The sequence below is a fragment of the Pan troglodytes genome, chromosome 6, assembly GCF_028858775.2.
Source record: "Pan troglodytes isolate AG18354 chromosome 6, NHGRI_mPanTro3-v2.0_pri, whole genome shotgun sequence".
NCBI lineage: Eukaryota > Metazoa > Chordata > Mammalia > Primates > Hominidae > Pan > Pan troglodytes.
This window is the reverse complement of record NC_072404.2, coordinates 109286200-109308692: the sequence shown is the minus strand read 5'-3', so window position 1 is coordinate 109308692 and position 22493 is coordinate 109286200. Positions and strand designations below refer to the sequence as shown.

At 42.8% G+C, this 22493-nt stretch overlaps 1 protein-coding gene across 8 annotated transcripts in view; it reads right to left on the bottom strand.

The window, feature by feature from the left end:
* Positions 1–19410, bottom strand: part of CYP3A43 (cytochrome P450 subfamily IIIA polypeptide 43) — a 43477-nt gene extending 24067 nt beyond the window's left edge. For 5 of the 8 annotated variants that reach the window (XM_009453735.3, XM_009453736.3, XM_527830.6 and 2 more), the window contains exons 1-4: positions 18958–19410; positions 14747–17452; positions 6414–6507; positions 3832–3884 (exon numbers count right to left, since the gene is read on the bottom strand). In XM_009453735.3, coding sequence (XP_009452010.1) covers positions 3832–3884; positions 6414–6507; positions 14747–14817 — 218 coding nt within the window. In that variant the 5' untranslated portion in view covers positions 14818–17452; positions 18958–19410. The remainder of the gene's footprint in view (positions 1–3831; positions 3885–6413; positions 6508–14746; positions 17453–18957) is intronic. The other 3 variants (XM_063814790.1, XM_009453738.3, XM_016957822.2) reach the window with 2 other exon arrangements.
* Between the last annotated feature and the right edge of the window lie 3083 nt (positions 19411–22493).

Below are 22493 nucleotides of genomic sequence, written 5' to 3'. Positions count from 1 at the left end.
GGGATAATTTCTTGGTCTTGTCCTTGTCCTGTGCCTGCCAAGGTAAACTGGAAATTGACATTGTCAGGGTAAGTGAGATTCAACAGAACTTGGTTTTAAGGGCTGGTTCATGGGGGGGAAGGAGGATATGTATCCTAAAAGATTTAGGGACTCATAAGGAACGTCCTTGTGAGAAACTTATGAGGGACGCCATCTGGGGAGATATGTGGCCTTCTATCATTTTGGGAATCTGGCTTTCTTATGAGGTTATGACACAGCATTGTGAAATTACAGCTATATGATTTGAACTAAAGGAAGGCAGTATTGCATGACTCAGTTTCCAACCATAACTTTTCATTTTGGCATAGTGAGTTTGGTCAGATTTTTGCTCTTAATTTAGTCAAGATAACTTTTTTTTTCATAAAGGACCACAGTATGTTTTATTACGTAAAAAGTGTTAAAACTTTTGTATGAAAAGATACCGTAAACAAAGTTAAAAGACAGGAAAGAGACTAAGAGAAGATATTTGTACAAGAGTTAATATAGAGAATCTATAAAACTTCTATAAATGAAGGATTTACTTGATAAGTGAGAAAAGGATATTAATAAGCAATTCATAGGAAATGAAGTCTGAATTATCAGTAATATGAATGAATAATTGACAATGATAAGCATGGGAAGTTCCTCAGTATTGGTAGAAGTCAGGAAAATGCAAACTAAAAAGATGCCATTTTTATTAAAATGGCAAAAATTACATTTAAAAGCATAGATTGGCAAAGATGGAGGGAAAGGATACTTTTTTATATAGCTAGGGAGATTGTAAATTAACAAGTTTCCTTTGCAGAGTTAGTTTGGCAGAAAATGGGCATAGAAAAAGAAGATAACTTTTAAGGATAGACATGACCATTTTATATGTCCTTTAAAAAATTTGATCTTTTAATTAATTGTTTAGAATAAAAGGTCACTAAAATTTTAAATTTAGAAGTCTTAATTCAAAGGCTTCCACTATTTTGTCATTGACAATTAGAATTTCTAATGAAGTATTTATTATAACAGCACATAGAGAGAGAGAGGCTGGGAAGGTGGCCTTGTTATGCAAAGAAAACCTCGTAGGTAGTAGCCCTCAGAGTATGTGTCAGATCCTTTTCTACTCTTCCCTAGATTCAGACAAGGGAAGTTCTGGTAAGGCCACATTAAAATGTGTCAAAGTTGGGAGGCTGAGGTGGCAGGATCACTGGGAGGCAGAGGCTACAGTGAGCCAAGATGGTGCCACTGCACCAACCTGGGTAACAGAGTGAGACTCCATCTCAATTAAAAAAAATGTGTAGGCCGGGTGCAGTGGCTCATGCCTGTAATACCAGCACTTTGGGAGGCCAAGGTGGGCAGATCACCTGAGGTCAGGAGTTTGAGACCAGCTGGCAAACATGGGGAAACCCTGTCTCTACTAAAAATACAAAAATTAGCTGGGCATGGTAGTGAGTGCCTATAATTCCAGCTACTCAGGAGGCTGAGGCAGGGGAATTGCTTGACCCTGGGAGGTGGAAGTTTTAGTAAGCCGAGATCGCCCCATTGCACTCCAGCCTGGGTGACAAGAGCAAGACTCCATCTCAAAAAAAAAGAAAAGTGTCAAAGAAATATATTTTGAGCTGCATATTGATTTTTCTTAACTGGCTGGGGTTTCTAGAGGGGAAAATTGACATTTTGTAGCTGTGGGCATTCCAGTAAACATTAGAGGGGGCCACGAATTGGTAAAACTTAGTGGAAGGTAGATTGAAACTCAAAACAGAAAGTTATCACACAATTTACATAGGGTCAAGATCTCCAAGCATAAGGGGAAGTTATAGCTAGCTGACAATAAACCTTGACCCTCAGCTACCAAATTCCAAAATGAAAAGCCACATCAGCTCCTTATGTGGAGACGGATCTCAAGCTAAAAACTGTTCATCATTATGGAAGCAGAAAACTCACCTTCCTTGTTGGAAGTAAGTAAAAACTCCCAGAAAGGAGCTCTATGGCAGAAGAAAATTCAGGTCTCAAGCAACATTTTATGGGAGATCAAGGATCTCTAGAAGGAGAAGCTCCCAGACCTCAGCACATGAGCCAATTGGTTAGAGTGATAAAAAGCTCTAGCTGGTTCTATCACACTGATGGGAAAATTTCTGCAGGCTGAGGGCCAAATTGCCCTCAGTGAATCCCATTGTGGTTACCAAGGTGTTAACCAAAAAGTGACTGAGACAGGTGTCTTGATTGATAGAGGTTTATTGAGTCAAAGCTTGAGGGGACACCTGGAAACACATGAGCCACAGGGGTAGCTGCGACCTGTGTTTTTCCAAAGAGGGTTTTGGGAACTTCCGAATTTAAAGAGGAAAGAACCAGCAGGAAGGAAAAAAGTGGGGAAAGAGTAGGCAGTGTGGCAAATGATTACATTTCTGTAAGGCACCAATTAGCTCTCATCGAACCTGCATTTTACATGTGAAAAGACAGAGTAGAGGAAAAAATCAATTATGCATTCATGTTGTACTCAGAAAATCTACATTTTACATGAGATATACACGTGAAAAGAAAGAGTAGAGGAGAAGTCAGTTACATATTCATCTCAAGGTAGGTGGAGGGATGATTTCTGGTCTTGTCCTTATTCTGTACCTGTGATAAGCTGGTAATTTACATGATCAAGGTGTGAGACAACAGAACTCAATGACAGGGCTGGTTTATAGGGCAGATGTATAGAATTCCATGCGAGCAACTTGTGAGGGAAACCATCCAGAAAGATATGTAGCCTTTTATTGATATAGGAGCCAGAAAAAAATTATTTAGGCAGATAGTGAGGGCAAAGGGGTCCTCAGCAAAGCTTCCCTTTTAACAAAAAGCAGCCCCCCAAATCATTTCTTTTCTAACAAAGAGCAGCCTGAAAAAATCAAGCTGCAGACATCGATAAGCAAGCTGGAAGCTTGCACGGGTAAATGCTGGCAGCTGTGCCAATAGAAAAGGGCTACTTTGGAAGCCGGTTATGTTCAACATGGAGGCCCCATCTTCCCTTATCTTTGTCACCCCATTTACAGTAAAAAAAGCAGGCAACATGGTGCCAGCCAGGAAGAGAACCATCTGCATAATAAAAGATTAGGGTGGGGCAGCCAACTTCTTCACATGTTATGCAAACAGTACACCTAGTCCAACCAGTTTTTTATGTGCTATGCAGATGACATACCTGGTCCAACCAATCTTTCATGCCCTATGTAAATCAGACACTGCCTCCTCAAGCTCATCTATAAAACCTCCTGCACTTTACCGCAGGTCAGAAGACCCACTGGGGACCCCCTCTCTCTGCAGGAGAGAGCTTTTCTCTTTCTTTCACCTATCCAACCTCTGCTCTTAACCTTACTCTTTGTGCGTCCACTATAGGGAGACCCCCTATATCTGTGGGACAACAAACCTCGGGTATTACCCTAGAAGAGTGATGCCACATTGCTATTGTTGTGGGAATGTGGCTTATGTATGAAGCTATTACCCAGGGTTGTGAAATTACAGCTATCTGTCTGGGGAAAAAAGGAAGGCAGTAAGGTATGACTTAATTCTCAAGCTCGATTTTCCCTTTGGCATAGTGAGTTTAGGGTCTCAAAGATTTTATTTTTGTTCACATACCGAATATGCATGGAGTTTCCTATGACATGCATATTCCCCTTGCAATGCTCAATTCCCAGATCATCTTTTTCTTTTAGATAGCCTCTCTGTGTTTGTTACTTAGGTTGACAATAGCATTATCCAAACAAACTCTGGGCTGAGATTGTTCTCTCTGCAGTAAAATAACTCAGCATAGCAACAGCTCTATCCAATGCAAGTTTCCAGAATACTCACTCCCACATTTCTCCGTATTTTTCATTACATTCTCTGTCAAAATTCCAAAGACCCTGGCAGAAGAAACAAAATACAATTCAAGTATTATTTCGAATGTACTGAACGCTACATTTAACCAGGGCAAAAAAGTCAAATCCAATGACGTTAAGCTTGCTACCATTTACTGGCAGTTAGAGGGAATCTTTTTTTTTCCTTTTTTTCTGCTGCCCAGGCTGGAGTGCAATGGTGCGATCTTGGCTCATTGCAACCTCTGCCTTCTGGGTTCAAGCTCTTCTCCTGCCTCAGCCTCCCAAGTAGCTGGGATTATGGGGGCCCGCCACCACAGCCAGCTAATTTTTGTATATTTAGTAGAAATAGGGCTTCACCATGTTGGCAAAGCTGGTCTCGAACTCCTGACCTTAGGTGATCCTCCTGCTTCAGCCTCCCAAAGTGCTGGGATTACAGGCGTGAGCCACCACGCCCAGCTGGGAATCTTATTCAGAGACCTCTTAAGGAAAAGGAGAGAAAATACAGAAGATATTTGAAATGGAGAATTTAAAGTCACTTTTAAATTTTCTCTAACTAGTGTAGATATTGAATGACTTACTTTTGTCTATGAACACTAAGCAACTCATTGTCTTTCTGATGTGTTTTCATTTCTGCATATGTTGTCTGCAATCTCATAAACCCCTGAATTATCACCACCATGGGAACATGAAGAAACCGAGGCTGACAGAAAGTGAGTGAGTGTCTCAAGGGAATGTGTAATCTTTTATCTCCTTGTTCAGCATCCTTTTCATTTATCTCATGTATTCTCTCTAGAATTCTAGCTGAATTAGAAAGTCAAAAACATCAGGGACCACTTTTAGTCTAGCAGATTTAAATAAAAGTCCAAGGCATTTTGTTGAGCGAGAAAATGAGTGAGTGGGCAAATGACAGAGTGGACTCACTTTCCAGTTTTCCAGCTTAACACATAATAAGTGTGGGAAATGCCACCTCTAGATGTCAGACACAGCACATTACAATACTCACTCAGAGTTTTCACTTCTGACACTTAAAAGCAAACCTTCCTGCTTCCTTGTTTCAGTTTTGATGTTCTAACTAGGCAACATATAGCCCAGGAAATGTGGATTTACTAAAGGATCGATCTGGGAAATATGAAGAGAAAATTATTGCTTTTTCGGGGGGTAAAAAAGGATGAAATTCTTAAGTGGTAATTTTGCAATGAAGGCCTCAGTTGGGAGAATTAGAATCTGAAAAACAAGCCTCAGGTCTGTAAGACAGAAAACCTGAGTCAGAGAGCAACCTGTACACAGGCTTTCTTACTGGCCATGTGGACATGCACTTGTGACTTTCCATCATGGCCCCAGGCCCTTGGTGGAGCATCAGACCAGGGTAGCCACAAGGCTCAGTCAAAATTCGTAGACGATGAGACACATATTACCTCCTGTTTAGATAATTAAATTTTGAATAAGTTTGTCAAATTATCCCCTTTCTAGTTATTTTGTTAAGTAATTTTGCCTTTCTTTTAAAAAAAAACAGAACTCATTTTGTGGTTAAATATCTGAAGTTGATGGACAGCCTCCATATTGTCTTCATTATAAGCACTCCCTGCTCAGGCTCACTCATAGGGTGCTGCCTTTGAAGAAAAGCAGCAGGAAAGCAGAACCTTCTTGTTCTTCCTCTCAAATCTGTAAAATACATCCTGGGGAGAAGAAGCTGGAGCACAACTGTGGAACTACCTGCAGGGAATTTAACAGTTCTTGAGAGAATTCAAGTATGTGCAAATTATCCAGCGGTAAATAGCTGCCTAGTGAATTGAATTTTCTTTTTCTTTTTTTCTTTTCTTTTTTTTTGAGACACAGTCTCGCTCTTTCACCCAGGCCAGAGTGCAGTGGCGCTATCTCGGCTCACTGCAAGCTCCGCCTCCCGGGTTCACGCCATTCTCCTGCCTCAGCCTCCCGAGTAGCTGGGACTACAGGCGCCCGCCACTGCGCCCGGCTAATTTTTTTTTTTTGTATTTTTAGTAGAGACAGGGTTTCACCGTGTTAGCCAGGATGGTCTCGATCTCCTGACCTCGTGATCCGCCCGTCTCGGCCTCCCAAAATGCTGGGATTACAGGCGTGAGCCACCGCGCCCGGCCAATGAACTGAATTTTCAAAGCTGTACAGGAGGAAGGAAACAAAAGGTTACTAAAGCTCTTGGTGAAAACAGGAAAGTTTGAATCTGGTACATGATGCTAATGAGCCGCTACTGGGGCTCCCATTTCCCCATTTCTGCTTTTCTCTTAATACTAAGGACAACTGTAGCTTCTCAAAAATCTGCACAGGGCAAAAGGAAAGTCCTCTGAACATCAAGTCCTGAACATCGAGTGCTGATCCCCCAGATATCTGTGCCGTGCAACTGAGGCAAACCCAAACCCCCTGACCATTAACACGAGAGTCCTGGTATAAACCTGGCCCTGCTCTGGGTGGAGCATACACACCATTTCTGAAAGTGTAAAACATTGGAACTTCCTCCTGAGGAGGAGCATTTTTACTGATAGGACTAAGCTTGGGTTTGCATCGATAAGAAGCAAAAGAGGGAGCTCAAATAACACTTACCCTAAGGTAGAACAAAATAGTTCCCAGAAAAGGCAGAGGGGTTGGCCCAGGAATTCCCAGCTTCTTAAAAAGTTTATGTGAATGGGTCCCATAACTATAAAATAAAAGAGAAAGCCAGGTTACAGAAATTGTAACTTTATAGATAAGGGGTTGGCCAGACATTACCTCAGGAACTGGAATGTTCAAGGGAGGGAGGTAACATGGAGGCAATAAATAACAACAGAAACTCTGATGGCAACAATTACATTTTATAGCAGGATTTTAAGGAATCAGAGAGACCAATGGGGTTCAGGAGGATATTTATTAATTATTTAGGTACACTGGGCCAGTCAGATTAACATCCAAAGGACTGAGCCTCACTTTCTTCCAAGCCTGACTTTCCGGGTGCTCCTGACTCTGCTTCCTGCCTTATTCTGACCAAAGACAGGTATACTGGCACACATGGGGATGGACATTCCCTTTCCTCAGGTGGGGCCTGAATAATTGATTTCGGCTGATCTTTGGGGATTCCTGCAAGCTCTGCTCTAGTTACATCTCGGAAGCTGACTAGTCTATGCACAGCCGAAGCTAAGAGTACCATCTCCGGATAAGTAAATGTGGATACAATTTACAAGCCTAGTTATAATTCTGTCAGTACTGATTGTTCTGTTGTTACGTTATTACTGCAAATGCTGCAAATGTCTATGCCCAGAGGAAGGTTTGCCATTCCCACGTGTAGTGTAAGCATGTTTCTATTACATACACTAATGTTGTTACCATTTCTGCCTACACTAAAGGGGGAGAAATCTCTAGAAGGATGCCCACACTGTGTACACACTACCTGGGTAAGGAATACCATAGTCAAAACTCTACTGTACCATAACTACTATGAATGTGCAGGAACCAAGTTAGGAACCTGCACATACAACCAGACCACCTATTCAGTCTGTGACCCAGGAAATAATCAGCTGTATGTATGTTATGACCCTAAGCTCTCACCCTATGAATTCTGGCTTGAGGTACATGTTAAATCAGAGGGAGAAAAAGAAGGAGAGCTTATAGCTCAAACCAAAGAAGCCCTTCCCCTCTATAACAGGCCCATTTCCTTGTATTTTGATGCCTACCATACCGCATATGTTCATAATCCTAAAAAACCAGAAGCAGTCTGCAATGGTTTGACACGAGAGGCTTATCAGCAGCAGTCCTAAACATCTGTACAGAGAATGACAAATCGGATGCCCAGACTGTAACATTAGGTGGTCTACACTGACACAACACCAACACCTATATTCAGGGAAGACTGTTCTGCTAAGTAGTATGTCAACCAAACCAGATCGTAAGACAAAGACATGCGATCCTTTAAATTTTACTATCTTAAAGCCAGAGCTACCTTTTTGGTCTACAGGACAGACAGCACTATTAAGAGTTGATAGGCAAGGAGCAGGCCTTAGAATTCCACTACTGATTGTCAAAAAGACTAGAAGAACTCAGATGTGTCCAACCCCGCAATTCTGGGTTCATAAGTCATTCTATAAGCATTTTGATCAGCCGGTGCCTGAGCTTCCCCCATCAACCAAAAACTTATTTGCTCAACTAGCTGAAAACATAGCTGGCAGCTTAGGAATTTCCTCATGCTATGTATGTGGAGGAACTAATATGGGGGACCAGTGGCCATGGGAGGCAAAGGAATTAATGCCACAAAATAACTTCACTTCGCTTAACCCTACCAGTGAACCAACAGCCTCAACCAGTGTTTGGTTGTTAAAAACCTCCATAATTGGAAAGTACTATATTGCCCAAAGGGGAAAGGCTTTCACAGAGGCAGTAGGAGAAACAACCTGCCTAGGGCAACAGTATTATGATGAGACTAAAAACAAAACTCTATTGAAGAAATGCCCAGAACAACTCCTACTTACAAGATCAAAACCCTTTCCCTCGACTGTCTACTCTAAGCCGCACTTGGCATCGGCTAGAGGCTCCAAATGCTTAGAAAGCACCCTCTGGCCTATATTGGACCTGTGGAGCACAGGCATATCAGCTGCTGACTAAATGGACAGGGGAATGTGTGTTAGAAACAATCAAGCCATCCTTCTTTCTAATTCCTCTAAAGCCAGGGGAACTCTTAGGATATCCAGTTTATGATGAAAATAAAAGAACTAGAAGAGGCATAATCACAAAAATAAACACAAATATCAAAAAAGATGTGGACATAGGAGACTGGAAAGATAACAAATGGCCTCCTGAAAGAATCATTAAATACTATAGGCCAGCTACCTAGGTGCAAGAAAGGTCATCTATATGTTCAACTGCATCATAAGGTTGCGGGCAGTCCTTGAAATTATAACCAATAAAACATCAAGGGCACTAGATTTATTGGCAATACAAGCAACACAAATGCGAAATGCTATATATCAAAATAGGCTGGCTTTAGATTTCCTCTTAGCCTCAGAAGGAAGAGTATGTGAAAAATTTAACCAATTGTTGCTTAGAAATCGATGATAATGGCCTAGCTGTCATGAAAATCACAGCTAGAATGTGCAAGTTGGCACATGTTCTAGTTCAGACTTGGTCCAGGTGGTCCCTGGATTCCTTATCTGGAGGATGGTTGTCAGCCTTTGGAGAATTCAAAACCCTCATTAGTGAGTTCTTGCTTATTTTTGGCATTTGCCTCATCCTCCCTTGCCTTTTACCCCTGTTTATTAGGAGTATTCAGTCAACTATAGAGGCAATAGTAGCCTGACACGCTACCGCACAGTTGTGGCATTAACCAGATATCAGCTGCTGCCGGTAGAAGAAAAAGCTCAGCTCCACGAGGAGGTGGCAAATAGTGGTGCTTTCTATTAACACTTCTGTTGTAAAAAGCACCAAAGAGGGCAATGGAACAGGAATTAAAAGAAATTAAAGAGTGCGCAAGCAGAAACTCAGTTGTATATGAAAAAAACCCAACTTCCCCTGAAAAAGAGAAAGAGCTGGAGTCTTTTAAAAACTAACTGTCTGTTTTTCTGAGGCTAGTGAGCCTTATCTCTCCTCCCTTCCCAGGCATTGCAAAGACCCTGTTTCCCTAGCCGTGCAGCTGCAAGGTCACTAGACAGATAAACTCAAGTCACAAAATGTGTTTTTCCTTGAAATGTAAGAAATGATGTAATGCATTTCTCAATTGAATAACTGTGTTTGTTTCTTACTTCTCTAGTATGCTTCCCTCTCCACAGATATCCCCCCTTCCACGAAATGCTTAAAAGGTAACTAAACTCTTTGTTCAGAGCTCAGTCCTCTGGATGTTAATCCGACTGGGCTGGTGCACCTAAATAATTAATAAATATCCTCCTGAACCCCATCAGTCTCTCTGATTCCTTAAAATCCCACTACATTTCAATCCTCATCTTTTTTGCTGCCTCCTCTGTGAGACCCCAAAAAGTCACAATGATTAACTAAAAGCAGCTGAAGTCTGCATGATCCCAGTGCTAGAGTGAATGCTTAATAAATGTTCCCAAATTTGAGTGCCCTTAAGAGGTTCAGACTGGAATTCTTCCAGGGCATTTCATTCACGTATGTCTATTTAGTTAATTGATTCTTTCCTGATTTGGAAATTCTCTTTCTAGGTGTATTAGTCCATTTTCACACTGCTATAAAGAACTACCTGATACTGGGTAATTTATAAAGAAAAGAGGCTTCATTGACTCACAGTTCTCCATGGCTGGGGAGGCCTCAGGAAACTTAAAATCATGGTGGAAGGTGAAGGGGAAGCAAAGCATGTATTACATGGAGGCAGGAGAGAGAGAAAGACAGAGAGAGAGAGAAGAGGTGTCACACTTTTTTTTTCTTGTTTTGTTGTTTTGTTTTTTTTCTATTATTATTATACTTTAAGTTTTAGGGTACATGTGCACAACGTGCAGGTCTGTTACATATGTATACATGTGCCATGTTGGTGTGCTGCACCCATTAACTCATCATTTAGCATTAGGTATATCTCCTAATGCTATCCCTCCCCCCTCCCCCCACCCCACAACAGTCCCCGGTGTGTGATGTTCCCCTTCCTGTGTCCATGTGTTCTCATTGTTCAATTCCCACCTATGAGTGAGAACATGCGGTGTTTGGTCGAGGTGCCACACTTTTAAAACCATCAGATCTTGTGAGAATTCATTCACTATCATGAGAACAGCATGGGTGAAACCACCCCTATGATCCAATTCCTCCCACCAGGTCCCTTCCTTGACACATAGGGATAACAATTCAAGATGAGATTTGGCTGGGGACACAGAGCCAAACCATATCACTAGGTGAGGTTTTTTTTTTTATCTTTTGAACTAATAATGAGTTTGTGCATCACTACATCCATTGAATTACAGAGGGTTACTGAGGCCCTTTGCTGACACCTTCTTTCCTGTTTTCTCAGAGGTGTTTATGCTTTTCCTTCCCTCTAAACACTGACCTTGTTTTAGGATCTGGCCATCCTTAAACATTCCTGCACAGAGGAGCTTTGGAAGAACCATAGTGTTCTTATTTCTATGGAATGACAACCATATTCAAGGCTTCCACTGGCTTCATAGAAATGTGAGCACCTTCCAGCTACACCCAAATCTCTGTGGTCAGATGATTTGATTGATATAAACTACAGTAAATGTGATTGACCTATATGTTCTCTGAATGGCACTATGCAGAGGAACCAATGACTAAAGAATAAATTTCAAGGCCATTCCTCCTCTTGTGCAATCTGGCCCTCCAACTGGTGATCCTTACTTGATAAGCACAATGCCAGTCATGCTCACTTTTTTTTTTTCTCAAAATGATCAGTCACACAGAGTCAGTTTACTGCTTCTGTACATCAACTATCCTGCAGGAAAACCCATTAAGTCTGGTGCTCCTTATGGCAGGCCTGCCTGCAACTCATCTTTGATGGGTTATGTGCGAACTCCATCAATTGCAGGTTCTGGATCCTTGCAGAACTTCCCACTCTGGTGTTACTGAGGGATGGAAGACTGGAGGAAAAAGAGAGGCTGCATCCCACCGATGTAACCATGCAACTGCTGGTGCCACAAAGTAGGCCCTATAGGGGTAAGTTAGGAAAGTGTGGCTGAAAATTATGGTGTGCATAAATAGTTTTAAATGCCCCTTATGTGCTTTCAGCTGAAAGAGAGGTCTTCCAAAATTCAGGAACATTTCTGTTGATAGAAAAGTTTCACTGTGCTACATAGCATAAGTAACCATAAAATATTCCAGACAGTTGAATTAGAAACTTGATTTCTCTTCTTTATAGGTTAGCTTTTCTTAGATCCTAAATATTTAGTACAAATAAATAAATCTTATAAAATGTGATAAAGCTGAAAAATTGCATGAAGAGAATGTGTTTGAAGGACCCCACAGTGGCACCCTGGCCAGGCCCAGCTGTTAGCTTGGTTCCCTCTGTGGGGATCTTTTCCTACTCACACATCGAAAATAACCTCTTGGGTTTCCAGTTGTTTATAATCCATTACCTGCCCATGCTAAATTCTGGTTGTTAGTCTAGGTAGATCAAAACTCGTAGTCAATCAGAAAGCATCCCCAGGATTGAATGATGTTGGTAAACACTCTTAGTAACAGAAATTGGAAGTTGAATGAAGAGGAGGTGGATAATGTTTATTTACTTCTTCAATGGATCTGTGTAACATCTGTAGGGTCAAGAGAACATTCCTCTATGGAGGTTTGATATTTGAGTCTGAGAAATGAACTAACAGTAGATCAATTAATAGGAGATAATCCTTATAAATTTATCTCATGAATATGCACGGGAGCCTTGAAATATATGATACTCAAAGAATGGCCTGATGATTGAAGCTTAAATAGCATTCTGAGCTATAAAAATGTAGTATCTTCTGATGGGGAGTGGGTGACACAAGACATGAGAGAGTGAGGGAAGAAAAAGCATGATAAACAAAAGTCATCTTATTATAATGTCTGTCAGGCATCAGTGCTCCAAAGAACAAGTATTATCAACCTTAGTCTCCCTTTCTGTGAGCTAATATTCTTTTTTCCTTTTTTTTTTCTTTTAGACTAAGTTTTGCTCTTGTTGTTCAGGCTAGAGTGCAAAGGCACAATCTTGGCTCACTGCAACCTCTGCCTCCAGGGTTCAGGCGATTCTCCTGCCTCAGCCTCCCGAGTAGCTGGGATTGCAGGCACCTGCCACCACACCCAGCTAATTTTTGTGTATGTAGTAGAGACAGGGTTTCATCATGTTGACCAGGCTGGTCTTGAACTTCTGACCTCACGTGATCCACCCACCTCGGCTTCCCAAAGTGCTGGAATTACAGGTATGAGCCACCATGCCTGGCCCTGCTAAGATTCTTTTTCATGAGATTATAGGGAGGGGGCTCAAGACCATTGCTTTTTTTTAGAAGGATCTTCCTTTAGGTATGAGAACTTCAGAGAAAGCCCCTTCCTATATTTTGGGAGAAATAGCAGGGTTGGGAGACAGGAGAACATAAGAGTTAGCTTGGTTCTGAAGACTTTCTGAGACCTTTCAATTTCCTTTGGTTCAAAGTCCTCAACATGCTTAAGTGCCATATTTTGGGGTTTCATTTTTGGAGCCCCAACTTTCCCCTGTCATAAACTTCCCTAGAAAATGTACATACTAAAGCTGAGTTGATGCTTGTGGAGAGGACAATTGAATTGGTAGCTGAGTTGCAAGGAATCACATTAAACCAGTATAAACCAGTCTCACATTCCTAGCAATGTCAATCCAGTTAAACAGCTGTGCCTCATTTCAGGAGGTGATGTTGCAGGTCTGCTGTCATGAAAGATAGGTCTGTATATGGTGCAGTTAAACAGGTACTTAATAAGAGGTCATTCTACCAAAGCAAAAGGAGACCAAAAGTTAATCATTTAGCAGACTAGTTTCTGAGTTCACAGGGCAGCCAGATAAAAAGATTTCTACATGTTGGTTTTGAAACAGCTCCAGTTGGAGTAGAGGTAGGCAATGGTGATCTGACAGATTTTTTTCTCTCCTATAGCTCCTTAGGGCCAGATCTGAAAGACTTTAAGTTGTTGCAATTTCTCTGGAGTCTGCTCTATCACAAAGAATTCTGCAAAAATCACATTTCCTGCCTTTGTGGACCAAACCAATGTATTTCTTAAATGTATTTGATATCTCATGCCTCCCTAAAAGAATAAAACCAAGCTGCACCCTGACCACCTTGGGTACATGTTCTTAAGACCTCCTGAAGGCTGTGTCATGGGCCATGGTCACTCATATTTGGCCCAGAATAAATCTCTTCAAGTATTGTACAGAGTTTGGCTCTTTTTGTTGGCAGCATGTATTAACTCATTCTCTATTACAATTCCCCTGTCTTGATGAATGGGCTCTGTTGAGGCAGGGGGCAAGGTGAATCCCTTGGGTGGTTACAGTTAAAATCCATACAAAATTTTACATGCATATGTGCTGGAGGCCCACAATATATGAGACTAAAATAAGGACTGAATGAGTAAAGCTTAAATAGCATTGTAAGCTAAAAAGTAGGGAGTGGCTTCTGATAGGGAGTTTCTGACACAAGTTATGGGAAGGTGAGGGGAGAAAACACATGATGAACAAAGGTTATTTTATTGTGGAGATAAAGTCTCTCAGGTAGCAGTGCTCCAAAGAATAAGTTATTATCAAACTTTTTCTCTTTTCCTGTGAATTAGTTTTCTGATTGATGAGATTATTTGGAGAGGCTCAAGACAATTGCATTCTTTTTGGAAGATCTTCCCTTAGTCAGATAAGAGAACTTCAGAGCAACCCTGCACTTCAGGAGGGAAAGAATGGGGGATGGGTAGACAGAAGAGGGTCAGAGATTCTGAAGACACTTGTGAAGTCTTTCAGTCTTCTTTAGTTCAAACTACTCAGTATGACAAAGTTTCATTTTTTTTTTGAGACGGAGTCTTGCTCTGTCACCCAGGCTGGAGTGCAGTGGTGCAATCTCCGCTCACTGAAACCTCTGCCTCCTGGGTTCAAGCGATTCTCCTGCCTCAGCCTCCCAAGTAGCTGGGATTACAGGTGTGTGCCACCATGCCTGACTAATTTTTGTATTTTTAGTAGAGAAGGGGTTTCACCATGTTGGTCTGGCTGGTCTTGAACTCCTGACCTTGTGATTGGCCTGCCTCCACCTCCCAAGTGCTGAGATTACAGGTGTGAGCCACCGCACCCAGACAAAATTTTACATTTTCAAATGTTGTATTAGGAGTCCTAACAGATTAATAATATTTTATGTGTTCACAGTATTTGGCACTTAGGTAACTTCCCCTCCGTTATCTCTTTTATCTTCAAAACAAATAAGAAAAAGATGGGCCCAATTAGCACTTCAGGTCTTAGAGTTAAGAGCAAACATGCCTGCATAGTTACTCACATATAGAGGAGTACCAGACTGGTAGCCACGAGAACCCATGTTTCCATGGCAAAGTTTGGAATGAGATCCATCACCAGTTTTCTTTTTCAGCTCTGTCTTCTGAGTTTTTCTTTCAGCTGTGTGCTGCTCTTTGCTGGGCTGTGCATATAGAGCTTTGTTTCTCTGCCCAGAGGTGATTTAGTTAATGTTAACAGCGATATTTATGTGCTGGAGAAGGAGGTGGGTCTACAGCGGCAGCCAGTAGAAAAGCCACTTATGCTACTCCTCATATGGAGGGATTTGGGTACCCTTTTCAAATTGACAATTGGCAAATAATTATGGCTGTCCTTATTTTGGCCTCCTTTGATTTCCTATTCTGTGAACAATCAGTAAACAAATCAGTCACTGCTATTGGTAAGCCCAAAGGTTATAGATTCTCAGAAACCTAAAGAAAAATACTTCTGCAAGAACATCTGCCCAGCAACTGCCTGTCCAACCTCAAACTGATGTCAGTCTTGTTATTGATCTTTATAGCCAAGGATAATCATTCCAAAACAAATATGTAATCCTTCTCATTATTTTTTTAAACTTTGTCTTACTTTACCTACCTGAATAAGCACATAGTTTACCCTGGCACGCATATTCCCATTGCAATGCTTTATTCCCAAATAAAAATAATTCTTTTTAGAAAGCCTATCTCTGTTTGTTATCTAGGTTGCCAAATCATGCCTCCAGGTAAACAGACAAGAAGGACTCCCTGTGCCTCAAAAGCAAAAACAAACCCAAGAGGCCATGGCAGGTTTAGGTGATGGTCATGTTCTCTGTGTTCTTAGTAAGTGTTGCAAAACCTATTTTTCTGTAGCCAAGTCAAATAACATTTTCTGAAAAAATCTGTACCTGGGAATTTTCCAACTGCTCACCAACAGATCATGTGGTAAGAACTAACTGACCACCTAGGAACAGCCAATTAAGAGACATGTGACTTGGGGCTTAAAGGCTGTCCAATCAAGACTCTTTTCTTCACTCCTCTGACTCCTCTATCCTGCTCTGTGGTTTTTGACTTTATAGCTCTCCACCTCCGAGGCTGCATCTCCTCAATCTGCGGACTGTGTTTTATAGAAAATGAAGCTCTCCCTCTGTCCTCCACAGATCCCACAATCTTTACTCATATTTCTTGGTGATGAGGAAGGGATCAAAATTGGCTCTCAAGATCCTCTCCCTTGTGCCATCTGGACTAATCAATGCATTGGCACCAGCAAGAGTCCTCTAAGCTCAGTTATCTTCCTGGCCTGGCTGTTTTGTGGAAAAATCAGTAAATCCTCTTACATCCAAGATCTCACATTTAGGATGAGGTCTTGAGGTCTTTATTTTTTTCAGGGAACCTGCCCTTCTGGCTCTATGGCTACCCACTTGTGGGGTATGCTTGCACTTGGAGGGGCATGCCCATGTTTCTTGGGGTGCATTCATGCTGCATCAAGCAAGTTCATGCCTCACAGGATACTCCATGCTTCAGTGTTGCAAGGACTATCGCATTTTATTTGCCCTTGAAGGGACCCCTTCCTAAGGTGAGGGCTATGCATAACGTAGGTCCTAAGGCCATGGTCTCTAAGGCCTGCCATCGGGTAATTCAGTGGCTCTGTCTCTGATCTGGCAGTTTTTCAAGTTTAAAATTTAAAGGTAAAGGCTTGACAGAAATGGATGTGTGAGATACACCTAAATTGAACTCTGAAGCATGCAATGAGGATAAGAGGAGTCTGGACTTCTCAAAGACAGTAAGAGGCTTTCTTTCAATCTGCATTTTTGAAAGTTTCAAACACAATTGGGACTTTGGCTGTGTTTTAATAGGAGACTAACCTGAAGAGTTAACCCATGTCTCAGAAAATCTGAAAAACTTGAAGACCCTAAAACGGAGAGTCCCATATCTTCCTGCTGCTGCACTTGCATTCTACCTCCACTTTTCCCTTTTTACCATCACTGTCTTTGTCTGGAACATTGCAGGGACCTGGCAACTTGGTACCAGCAGGGGCCATTGAGCCCCTGGCTCCTTCATGATGATTGAAAACTGGGTGGGTCTCTCATGAGTTTTGGACTTCCCACTTGATTGACAGCTGTCAGTTTTGTTCAGCTAGTTGTTCTTACCCCTGGATAAAAGGGAGTGAAAGAAAGTCTCTTTCTTTGAGACTTACTGTTTCTCAAGAAGGGGGAATCACTCTGTATTTCTCCTCCATGAACATATGAATGAATATGTATGCTATTTCTCCCATTAATCTCCTTTGTGGGTGATTTTTTTTTGTTAACAAACCTTCAGAGGAGAAAGGACAAACATTTTTCTTGGCCTCAGCAGTTCTGTCCCCATGAGCAGGATACCAAAGCCACTCTGTTCTTTCAGAAGCCTCAGTGAAGCGAGCCCAAGCACTTGTAAGTCAGCAGAAAAGTAAGAATTTCTGTTTTTTTCTTTTCTTTTTTCTTTTTCTTTTTTTGACAGAGTCTCATTTTATTACCCAGGCTGGAATGTAGTGGTGTGATCTTGGCTCACTGCAATCTCCGCCTCCTGGGCTCAAGTGATCCTTCTATCTCAGTCTCCCAAGTAGCTGGGACTACAGGCACACGCCTCCATGTCTGGCTGAGAAAAGTAAGAATTTCTTTCCAGACAAGCTCCTGGCCTTTCTTTCTGGGAGATCCACTTGGGCAGATGTTAAGAATTGCTCTTTGTCTCCTCTGCAAAATCTTAATAAATAGGAGAAAAGGATTTGTGTTACTAGTGCTGGGTGCAGCAACTCTAGGGTACTCTCTAGTACTTTCTCTTATGAATACTCACATTGTTTGATCCCCTTTTCCTCTAGAAATAGTCTTTTCCTTTGTTCCTGTATTTCTGTGTTGTTCTGTCATAAAAGGGGCTACAGGAGTGTAGAACATGGGCCTGAAACCCCTATAAGCCCACTTGTTGGAGCTGGCTCTGCAGACTGAGAAGCTGGTGCTTCTGAAGAACACACCTGTTGTTCTACACATGTCCAGCTCTCGGGGGAGTTTCTCTTAAGAAGCCCCATCCCTATGGGTCTTTTGCTTCCCTAACCCTTGTGACTTGGTTAGTCCTGGGAAAGTCCAATCCCCGGAGAACCTACCCAGTGTCACATATCAACAGGCCTGAACTTACTGGTTTTGGTTTCACTCAAAAGGGTACCTTCAGTTTTAAAAAATCAAAGCCTAAAATGTTTATAAAGGATAGATCCTCAGGTAAAATAGACTGACTTCTTTTGAGAACTATTCATAGTACAGCCAAACATTAAAATGCTTTCTTTGGCTAGGTGAGGAGGCTCACGCCTGTAATCCCAGCACTTTGGGAGGCTCAGGCAGGTGAATCACTTGAGGCCAGGAGTTCAATATCAGCCTGGCCAACATGATGAAACCCCATGTCTATTAAAAATACAAACATTAGCTGGGCATGGTAGCGCATGCCTGTAATACCAGCTACTGGGGTGGCTAAGGTGATCCAGAGGATCACCTGAGCCCGAGAGGCAGAGGTTGCCGTAAGCTGACATCACACCACTGCACTCCAGCCTGGGAGATAGAGATAGACTGTTTCAAAAAAGAGGGAAAAAAAGCTTTCATCACTCTATTTAAGAGCTCCATCCTGAATTCAGTAATCTAATCAAGAAATTTCCATAAAAAGATAAGAAAATTATGGAGAAGACATCACAATAATGTTATAGGATCCTTGAGGTGTTGCTTTTATGGCCTAAAACCTCTGGCCAGTGGCACCTTTGCCCAAGTTTTGCTCGGACTTGCTGGGCTTCTTCCACCCACTTGGGTTGGCAAGCTGCACACAGCCCACACTACCAGCCTGGATCCCATGCCTGCCAAGGGTGAGTTAGGAATGGAGCCATGAGGGGTGTGTGAATGAATGTGGGGTCAGGCCACTGCACAGTCAGACACTACAGCCGCTGCAGTGACAGGCAGCTCCAGGTGCCGGCACAGGCACTGGCTCTCTGTGAGGCTGTGGCTGGACCAGGTGCACTGCAAGCAGTTTCCCCAGCCAGCACTGGGGAATGCAGTGGTTACTGCAAACTTGGAGACACCAGGCACTGCAGGATACCAAAGAGTCACAACCCTGTTTTGGGGAGCTTCCAGGTCTGGGCTCCCTGAAGGACTGTGGCTCTTCTCTCCTTCTCTTTGCCTGCAACGTGGTGAGCAAGGGGCCTGTTTCAGCCCTGTTTATGTTATAGCTGTTTTACCTCTACCATTCAGTGGGTCCTGAGTTCTTGTCCTTCGACCAGGAAGAATGAGGTATGCAGACAGGTGGAGGGAAAGCAAGATGAAGAGGAGCATTATTGAGCAATAGAACAGCTCACAGGAGACCCACAAAGGGTAGCTACTTTCCACAGTCAGGGTGTCCCGATCAGTGTTCAGCTCCTGGCAGAGAAGACACCCTGGGTTGGGAGGCTCCTCTCTTCAGGTAGGTCATCCTGTCATCTCTGCAGCTCTCAGCAGAGAGGGGGTTTTGGAGTGGGTTGCTCCTCTCTGCAGCTGGTAGTCTGCATGTCTCTGCAGGTCTCTGAGGCTCTCAGCAGAGAGGAGGCCCTAGAGTGGGTAGCCCCTCTCTGCCGCTGGTTGTCTAAATGTCTCTTGCTATCAGCAGAGAGGGTAGCTCATTTCTGCAGCTGGTCCACCTGATGTCTGCTCAGCTCTAGCAGAGCCTGGGGCTTTTATGGGCCCTAGAGGGGAGGAAGTGTGCACTGATTGGTCCTTGGGCAGCCATGGAAGGGCTGGAAAAAGAATCACAAGTTCCCAGTCTGGTCAATGGGACTGGCAGCCCAGCCACCAGCCTTCAGGCCCTCCCTGACCTGAAGGTGGGGCCTCACTGGGGACTCACCTCCTTCTACCTGGGAATCTGTCTGCCTCCTGCTTCCATTCATGGCACCAGGGCTCAGCCTGACTTTGCTATGAGATTGGAGAGGGTGCTGACAGCAGGGAGAAGCCAGGGAGCAGGAGCAGGCACTTTGGAGCCTGTGAGGGTAGGGGGGCCTTCCTGGGCCCCCAAGAGTGCAGGGATGCCTGAGTCTGCAGCTGGTGGGTGGCTGCAGCTGTGCAGGGTAGGGGGGATGGGGGTGAGGAAAGGTGGGGTGGGTTGTAGGGGTGGGTGAGGGAGGATTTCTGCCTGCTCCATGGAGCTGGAGGCCTGGGTCTGCAGCTGTGGTTTGGGTGGCTGCAGCAGCACCCAGGGAGCTCCTGCCCCAACTTGGGCAGGGCTCCATGGAGTGTGCAGCCCCGCCCACCTCCCTGCTGCAGCCAGCGTGATGGCAGTGGCAGGCTGTCTGGAGCAGCCACTGCCATCAATAACCTTTGTACACTTGTTCCCAGTTATAGAATTTATGCAAATAGATCTATAAAAATAAATGTACTGACCACTTTAGGACAAATATTAGAGAGACCACAAAAAACTTTGCAGGACAACCAGAGTCTCTAAATTTCTTAGCTTAAATGGTTTTAACAAAATGCTCAAGTTTTATACAGCTAATTGCTACAAGTCTGTAACTAAAACCTAGATTATAGTAGCTCAATGCATACAACTTACAGATAAGTCTATTTTGTAACCTTGCCTTTCATGACAAAAGTCTTTTGACTTTTGTTTTTTGGCTCTTATATTACTTAAAAAAGATTTTAAGGATTGATGAATGCCTTCCCACCTCTATTCCTGTCTGGCCTAGAACATATAAATCAGCGATTAGTCTTTTGGCTTTAAGTCCTTTGGCCATAAGAGCCCCATGGAGGGACAGGGTGGACTTGGGGCAGACAGCCACACCATTACAGCAATGATGAGACCAAATAAAAGTCTGCCATTGATGTTGGCTCTGGAAAATCTTGGCCCAAATAAAGGAGAATGTAAACCAAAAACAAAATCCCAAGCCCCCTCCACCAAATAAACAGACCCACCATTGGCTAAGTGGACCCCAGAGGAACCTGAAAAACTGAATTCCAGGGCATGAGGAAAAGGGAGGTCCAGCATGCCTCATTATACCCCCTCCATTGCTCATTGTCATTAGACCTTCTTTCCTAAAGGTGAAAAAGAAAGCAGCCCCTTCAAAAGATTCCACACCAATATTGTCAGTTATGAGCTTATCCTTCCAGGTACAGGGTAAGGATAAGATGAGATTAATCCTTCCCTCACCCTTCTCTGAGATATCTACTTCCTCTATTACTTTTTCTTTAAATGTTCACCTTATCATATGACAAGGCACTAACTAAAGTCTCACAAGTATGTAATCATTCATCTCATAACACCCCCCCACCATTTTAAAGGAAAATGTATAAATATTAAATCTCTGAGAACCTCTTTGGAAAAAAACCAGCCACAGATGCATGTGTGACTTACATTTTTCCTGGGCATGCACTTAAGCTGGCTCAATAATCCTCAGTGATTGAGACTTATGCTTCAGTCACTCATTTTGGTGAAGGTTGAGATGACAAAAGCCCTCATGGACTTGAGCCTCTTAAGACTAACTCCCCTATGAGCTGGCATGGTCAGACAAAGAGAATGCTACTTTCTACTTCATGTCATGGGTCCCTGGCCTTTTTGACTAGCAGCCAGATGGGAACCAACAATCAGACCCCCGGGTAACAGAGACCAGAGAGAGATGTTCTCACTTGGCAACAAAGCCAATTTCTCAGGACATACAAATAGACAAAAGGAAGATCTCATTTGATTTTTTTCTGAGAGATACACTGCAAAGTTTGTCTAAACAGATGCTGGTCTGCTGAGAAATATGAAGTCACCAGTCTGCTTGGTGGGCTTAAATGACAGGCTTATAAAAAGACCTTATGCCCATGTTCTGCCCTACAATTCTCCTCTTTCTGACAAATGACAACAAGACAAAGGAAAGCAAAGACCATCTCTGAAGGGGCAGGGACCAGAAATGCAGAATACTCATAGCAAAAATAAAAACACTAGATGTATACCAAGAACAAGTTTACAAAAAGGTTTTCTACTACTAATCTAAGTTTGGAAAGAAACATGAGACTAGTAGTGATATTACCACTTGTTCAACCTGGTTCCACAAGCAGAGATCCAGGAGACAGACTGGGTAAGAATTCCTACCTTTCTCCAGCTTCATCAGGTCTCAGGGTCTCTCAACTGTAGCTTCAGAAGCAGCGGAGTGACTTTATCTCCTGGTTGTCTCACCAAAACTGTAGGGGGTGGGGAGATAAAACTTCAGTTCCTCCTCTGGAGGCTTAATGTTTGAGTCTGAGAACCTGACAATGGATTGATTAACAGCACCTGTCATCTCAGTTACTCGGGAGGCTGAGGCGGGAGGATGATTTGAGCCCTCAGGAGGCTGAGGTGGGAGGATGATTTGAGCCCAGTTGTTCTAGGCTGCAGTGAGCTATGATTGCATCACTGCACTCCAGCCTGGGTCACAGAGCCAGACTCTGTCTCAAAAAAAATGCATACACATTTATGAAATGCATACACACTGGAGACTCACAATATATAAGACTAAATAATGACCAGGTGGTTGAAGCTTAAATAGCATTGTGACTTACTAAAAATTTAAAGACTTCTGGTGGGGAGTTGGTGACACAAGCTATGGAAGGATAGGGGAGAAAATGCATGATGAACAAAGGTTATTTTATTATGGAGATAAAGTGTGTCAGGTAGCAGTGCTCCAAAGAATAAGTATTATCAACTTTCTACTTCTTTCCTGTAAGTTAATATTCTGTTTGTTGATATTATTTGGAGGTGCTAAAGACAATTGCATTCTTTCTGGCAGGT